General features: G+C 61.2%; 1 protein-coding gene across 1 annotated transcript; it reads right to left on the reverse strand.

The window, feature by feature from the left end:
* Window positions 1-2,905: 2,905 nt before the first annotated feature.
* LOC138917073 (skin secretory protein xP2-like) lies at window positions 2,906-7,206 on the reverse strand. The gene is made up of 3 exons (XM_070231498.1): window positions 6,807-7,206; window positions 4,460-5,284; window positions 2,906-3,995 (listed from the first exon to the last, which is right to left on the reverse strand). Exons 2-3 carry the CDS (start codon window positions 4,589-4,591, stop codon window positions 2,925-2,927), a joined length of 1,203 nt encoding a protein of 400 aa, XP_070087599.1. The 5' UTR covers window positions 4,592-5,284; window positions 6,807-7,206; the 3' UTR covers window positions 2,906-2,924.
* Between the last annotated feature and the right edge of the window lie 14 nt (window positions 7,207-7,220).

The following is a 7,220-nucleotide window of genomic DNA, read 5'->3' on the forward strand; positions in this document are numbered from 1 at the left end:
GCCTCTGTGCGTGGGAGACCCCAGAATGGCTCCCAGTGTTCCCACCCCCTAGCCACACATCTTATGTGATCCGGCCTCCTCGCGGGGAAGGAACTGGGTTCCAACCAGTAGAATATGGCAAAGGGACGGGATGTCCCTTCCAAGACGGAGTTCAGGACATGTCTGTGGCTTCTGCCTGCCGCCCTCTCTCCTGTGTTCATTCTCTCTCCATCTCTCTCTCTCTCTCTCTCTCTCTCTGTCTCTCTCTGTCTCTCTGCGTCTCTCTGGGCCTCTGTGTCTCTCTGTGGGGCTGTGTCATTTTCTGTCTCTCTCAGTCTCTCCCGGTCTCTGTTTCTCTGTCTCTTTCTCTCTCCATTTCCGTCTCTTCTTCTTTGTCTCTCTGTCTCTCCTCTCTGGCTTTCTGTCTGTGTCTCTCTCGGTGTTTCTCTCTGTCTCTCTGATCCGTTGTTCAGGAGAAGCAAGACGAGATATTAGGAGCTGCGCTTGGTGGCCCTCGTGCAAAGAGCTAGCAGAGGGTCCCGGCTCCCAGACGGAAAAGACTCCCAAATCCATCCAAATGGCGTCCTGCCGATAGTCGGGCAGTGGTGTCCGAGACAGCCCCCGCCCCTCTAGCCTCCGTTGAGCCTGCAGCCTCAGCCTCCCGGGAGACCTGGAGGCAGAGGTTCCTAGCAGAGCTGAGCCTGGATCCTGGGAGAGAAACGAGGAGGTGGTGCCTGTTTGTTCTCACGAGTACTAAGTCAGGGTCGTGCTCACACCCAGCCTAGACAGCTAGGAGCTCCTTCCAGGCCTGAGTCTGGCCCTGCCCTCCTCCCCTCCAGCCTCCTCTCCTCCCCAGCTCTCTGCAGCCACTCTAGCTCCTTTCTCACCTCCTCTCGGCCAGATTCCCTTGCGCCTCCGAGTGTCTGGCCCTCGGAGCTTCCCTTGGCACACTGCTCCCGGCTGTGTGCAGGGCTGGCTCCTCGTGTCCTTCTGCTCGTGGCACCAATGTCCGCTCAGAGGACTTTCGACCCACCTCAGGGCTGCAGGCCCTCCCTCCAGCACCCTGCTTCCTTGCCCTCTAGCACCTGCGCGTCTTTACCACATGGGTTTGCTTCCCTCACTTGGTCCCTTCCCCTTGCAGGCGGTGAGGTCCTGGAGGACACGGGCCACGTGAGGGCTTTCAGAACCGCCCCCAGGCTCACACCGCGCCTTCCCAGAGTGAGCGCAGGGCCACAGCAGCTGAAAGAAGGGGATGACCTCAGAGCCCCCTTCCGCCTCCGAGCACCTCCCATCGTGGCCATGGGCGCCAATCATGAAAGGTACCTGTTGCTTTGGCCAGGGGAACCCCCAGAAGCACCGCTGAGTGTACCTTCCCTCTTCCAGTTACTCCTCTGAGCACGAGCACGAGTGGCCACCAAGCCCCTGGTGGTCAGGCCCAGCATTGCAGCAACAGGCGGGAAAGCAGGCCGTGAAAGACACACCTCGGTTCGGGGCCTGGAGGCAGCGGTTCCAGCAGGGCCCAGGGCGCAAAGGAGAAGGCCGTGCAGGCTCCGGGGGTGATGTGAGGGACCTGCGAAGCCTCTCTTGCTCCCTCTCTCCCTGCACTGGCCCCGGCGTGTGCACTTTCCCCACGAGGCCTCCTCACCGCAGCCAGGGCACTGACTCCACTCCACGTCCAAATGAGGACCCCGAGGCTCCAACAAGGATGGCCTCGGTCCTGCTCTGCAGAGGAGGGGTCCTGTGCTCTGCCACGTTCTGCAGTAGCCAGGTGCCCAGCCCACCTACAGCTCAGGCTGCCCTCTGCCCAGAAAGGCCTCGAGGGACTAGAAGGCCCAGTCCAAGGCCTCGGAGCACGGTGGGTCATGGATGGACAACTGAGATCGATAGACTCTTCTACCAGCTTGTGGGGTCCTTGGAGTCACTCCTCTAGGCTCCTCAATTGACGGAGGAGTAACCTCAGGCCTTCCATCCACTAGCCCCTTCCACACTGGGGGCGGGGACATCCTCCATCCAGGTGCCCAGAGTGGTGGACACAGGACCCCAGACCTTGTCAGGCATCTCTCCTCCTCATGCTGCAGACCTGGGCATGTTGCTAGGGGACTGGAAAACCCTGGGCCGAGGCAGAGCCACCTCTTTCTTCTTTCCAGCTGTCACCTCCCCAGTGTGCACTCCCCTCCTGACCCCCACCCTGGGCAGGCAGAGTGTGTGTGAGTGTGAGAGTGAGTGTGCGCCCAGGTGCGGATGCCCAAAGGAAAGGGCCCCCAATGGGAGGGCGTGGACAGAGGTCCCCCAGGATCTTAGGGGCTCTCCTTCCCAAGGCCAATCTCCTGGGACGCTAGAGCTGGCCCAGGGGCCTGGAAGCCTCGCTTCTCCTCCGGACTCTGCCCACCTCGTGGGCCCAGGGCCGGTCCCTGTTTCCCCTGGCCTCAGCTTCCCAACTGTCCCGTGAGGGTTGCGCAGGAACCGCATCAGCCCTGCTCGGCATGGACACAGCCCTGGCCTCCTGCCCCCCTGGGTGTGACGGGTCTCCCAGTCCTCTCTCCCTCGGGGCAGCCGGGCCTCCTGTCCCCGGCCAGGCACACAGAGCAGCCCTGCCGGCAGCACACGTGGGGGTCCCCGCCCCCAGCACGCCTGTGGACCACAAGAGGCTCCTGACACGGCTGCTTTCGATCAGTGCTTCTGAAAATATTGCATGATTCCACTGATAGGAGCCATCCAGAAAAGATTGACCAAAACCTGCCAGAACACAGAATAGGCGTTGTCAGGGAGCCAAGGAGGAATGAGGCATGAGCGCTTTGGGAAAAGGCTTCCCTTGTGGAGAAGGGAATGTCCAGCAAGCGGACAGTGGTGATGGAGGCCGAGCATTGGGACTGTGCTTAACGCTCGGGAATTGTACACTTGAAAAGGAGAAAATGCGGAGTTCTTAAAATATAAATAAATTTATTTTACAATTTACATAAAGACCAAAGAAAGACAAGAAAACGAGCAACATAAACGGCTACACAGACATAAGGGGGAAGCAGGGAGAGGAAGGGAGGTCGTGGTGAGGGAGCAGGTGGAAGGGATGGGTCAGGAGCTGGGGATGACGGGGGATGGAGAGTGAGCTCTCCCGGGGACAATGCTGGGGCCTGAGCGGGCTCCAGGGCTCCAGGAGGCTCTGGAGCAGGGGATGGCTCTCCCTGCTCCCTGGCGACCACTTCAGCCTGCCCCAGGGCACTGGCAGGAGCCCGAGCAGGGGATGGCTCTCCCTGCTCCCTGGCGACCACTTCAGCCTGCCCCCGGGCACTGGCAGGAGCCGGAGCAGGGGATGGCTCTCCCTGCTCCCTGGTGACCACTTCAGCCTTCCCCAGGGCACTGGCAGGAGCTGGAGCAGGGGATGGCTCTCCCTGCTCCCTGGCGACCACTTCAGCCTGCCCCGGGGCACTGGCAGGAGCCGGAACAGGGGATGGCTCTCCCTGCTCCCTGGTGACCACTTCAGCCTGACCCGGGGCACTGGCAGGAGCCAGAGCAGGGGATGGCTCTCCCTGCTCCCTGGCGACCACTTCAGCCTGCCCCTGGGCACTGGCAGGAGCCGGAGCAGTGGATGGCTCTCCCTGCTCCCTGGCGACCACTTCAGCCTGACCCGGGGCACTGGCAGGAGCCGGAGCAGGGGATGGCTCTCCCTGCTCCCTGGCGACCACTTCAGCCTGACCCGGGGCACTGGCAGGAGCCGGAGCAGGGGATGGCTCTCCCTGCTCCGCTGGTTCCATGAGATCCGGCTGCATGGCTCCTGCCCTAGCCTGAGGAGGGGCTGGCTCTCCCTGCTCCCGTCCTGGGGCGCTGCTTGTCTCCTGCCCTTGTGCAGGAGCTGCTGGAGGTGATTGTGCTCCCCGCACACGGGCTGGGGCCTGTGCTGGCTCTGATCCTTGTGCAACAGTCCCTGAGGACGGCAGCCTTTTCCCCACGCCTGCCGCTACGCTGTTCCTGCCCAGCTTCTCCTCCCTCGGGGAGCTGGACTCCGTGTCCCGAGTGGACCTCTGCAAAGACAGTGACCAACAGTCAGCCCAGAAGCATCAGAGCCCTGCTCAGCTGCCCCTGCTCTTTCTTCTGCCCTCTGCGCCTAATGCTCCCACATCAGGCACCACCCTGTGTCTGCGCAGAATTCTCCCCGGGATGAAACAGATAGACCTCAGGGGCTCGGGAGAAACCTCGGGCAGACGGTGCTGCCCGGCACTCCACGCCCCACCCGATCAGCCATGAGCTGGGGTGGGAATGGGCCCGGCCCACCAGGCTTCTAACCCCTCATCAGCCTGCTCCTCCTCGCGGTGGTCCACTCACACAAACCACCCTTCCACACACACACACACACACACACATGCACACACACACTAACACACAGACACACACACACACACCCCCAGGGAGGGGACTTAGGGCTGTCCCAGTGAGACCACATTGGTGGCCTGGCCTTGATTTCCCACTCAGGCCGTCCCCGTGTCACCTTTGTGTCCGTGCACACAAACGTCCTGAGTTGTGTCGAGCGGGACAGGAGCCCGTATCTGCATCCTGGGCGCTCCTTGCGAGCTCTGCTGAGGCTGCGGCCCTGGCACATGGGAAGACAACAGGAAATCATGGTGCTCCTTCTAGACAACTGCTAGATGACTGAGCTCTTGGGGGCTGTGTCTAGGAGCTGGGAACTTAATGCTCAGGAATTGTACAATTTAAAAGGAGAAAACACAGATGTCTTAAAATATAAATCCATAAATCTATTTCAAGGTGACACAAACACCACAACAAGACAAGAAAACGAAAATTATAAACGGCTACACAGACATACAGGTTAAGGTGGGATAGGAAGGGAGGTTGTGGAGAGGAAGAAGGTGGAAGGGATGGGTCAGGAGCTGGGGATGATGGGCGTTGGAGAGTGAGCTCTCCCGAGGACAGGGCTGGGGCCTGAGCTGGCTCCAGGATTCCAGGAGGATGTGGAGCAGGGGATGGCTGTCCGTGGTCTCCAGCTGTGGCTTCAGCTGGCTCGCCAGCCCCAGCAGGAGGCAGAGCAGTGGATGGCTCTCTCTGGACCATGGCTGGGGCTTCAGCAGTCTTCCAGGCACAGGCAGAATCTGGAGCAGGGGATGGCTCTCCCTCTTCCCTGGCTGCGACTTCAGCTTGCTCCTGGGCCCTGGCAGGAGCTGGGGCAAGGCATGGCTCTCCCTGTTCCGGGGTCACATGTTCAGCTGGCTCCACAGCCTGGCAGGAGCTGGAGCAGGGGATGGCTCTCCCAGCTCCTGGGCCCTGTCTTCAGCTGGCTCCACAGCCCTAGCAGGAGCTGAAAAGTCAAAGCCTGTGTCTTTCCAGTGCTGGCAGACCCCATCTCCCTCCCCCAAGCTCCGCTCACAAAGCCAACCTGTGGCTGTGACAGCAGTGCCCAGCTGCCCCCTGCCCTGGATTACAATGGGCACAGATATATTGGGGGGTTTCCTGCCAACCTCTGCCCAGTGTCCACTCACAGAGTGGCATCAAAACTTCCTCAGTCCCAGGACTGGCGTGCTCTGCTCTCATCTGCGAGCTCCCCAAGGTCCCCTCTCTTAGCTGGGGCTGGGAAGGACCCTACATGTCCCCACATCCAGACCCAGTGGCTCAGAAAGGTGGCCCAAGATGGCCATGGGGTCCTAAAGGTCAGCCTGAGAGATGCTGCCAGGAGGGTCCTGTGGTAGGTGGGCAAGTTTCTCTTGGTGCCATCAGCTTGGCGTGGGGGCCGCGACTTTCCTGTCTCTCCAGAGCCTTCTCTGCTGACCTCCATGGCTTCCTCTGTCACCTCACAGGGGATGAGCACCACCAGACCCTGCATTTCCTTGTGGACACCACACTGGTCACTGAGGCCATGCTGCCCGGTGGGGAGGCCACAGTGGGCATCTCTGAGTTCCCCGGCTCCCTCTCTTCCACCAGAGGCCTGTGGCCTGCAGAGGGTGGGAGGGGAGCCTGCTGGTGCTTGGGGGGCTCTGGAACCCGTGAATCTTGAGAGTTGAGGTGTGCACACCTCTCCAGCTTGGATGAGTGCCTGGGCGGAGGGCAGTGGCATGGGCAGCACCTCTTGGGGGACTTGGGAGACCCCCGTGGAGGATGGAGATGCAGAGCCAGCCCCCCCCAACTCTCTGTGGGTGAGGACTGGGGCTGAGGGAGAAGGAGGTTTGTAGTGAACCAGGGGAGCCCACGCCGAGGGTGGAGCCAGAGCAGACACTTCTAATTGGAGTGAGGGAAGCGGTGCCCAGGGCTCCCCCTGTCCCTGCCTCTCCCCTCCTTGGCTTTCACCACTCTGGACTGTACAGGGATGGGGTGGGCGAGGGGCGAGGGGCGAGGGGTGGAGGTAGTGTAGACGGTTTGAGCTTTTCTCACCAGGGAGAGGCACAGAGGCAAAGACACAAGCTCAGAGCCAAGGTGGTGGCTCCCAGCGCCCACTCACCCCGCCTCTCGGCAGCCTGGCCCAGGAACCCCGTTTCCCTCCCTGTGCCGCCTGCCTCCCCACCCTGAGCCCAGAGACCCTCAGCCCCCATGGGGCATCTTCCTCAGGCCTCCCTGAGCCACGGCTGCCCTCAGGGTCCGCCTTTGCCTGCAGCCTGCAGGAAACGTGGTAATGGGCTCTTGGGCCTGAACATGGGATCAAGGGTCACCCAAGATGGCAGCGCCCAGCATGGGATTTCTCTGACGTTTTCTTCATGTCACACAAGGGACCTGAGCTCCACGTGGGCAGGAAACATATTGGGTTTTGCTCCCTGGTGAAGTTACAGTGCTGGGCACACAAGCAGGGAATAGAGGCCACTGGCTGAATGATTAAAAGAATGAATTCCTACCTGAACGAATGAACGGATGAGGAACAAGTGAAGGCCTGAATGAATGAATGACTGGCTGAATGAGTGAGTGAGTGAGGCCATGAGTGAATGAGTGGATGAATAAGCCAGTGAACGGAAACACAGACGCCGCGATGCAAATGGGAGGAGCCTCTCTTTCTTGTCCTCTGGCCTCTGCCCAGCTCAAGGGCCCAGCCAGTCCCTGCCGCTCCTGGCCTCCGTTTCCCCACTGTCCCCTGAGGGGCGGGTGGTGGGGCTGCAGCAGTCCAGCTTGGCGTGGCCATGGCCGGGCTCTCTCCGCGGGCTGTGGCGGGGACGCACTCGGAGCTGCAGGGCCTCCTTCCAGCGGCCGGACATGGGCGGACCCCGAGGGCAACCAGGCTCGCGTCCTGGCCCTGTGCACAACGGCCAGAGAAA

Source organism: Equus caballus, chromosome 13 (assembly GCF_041296265.1).
Source record: "Equus caballus isolate H_3958 breed thoroughbred chromosome 13, TB-T2T, whole genome shotgun sequence".
In the NCBI taxonomy this organism is placed as follows: domain Eukaryota; kingdom Metazoa; phylum Chordata; class Mammalia; order Perissodactyla; family Equidae; genus Equus; species Equus caballus.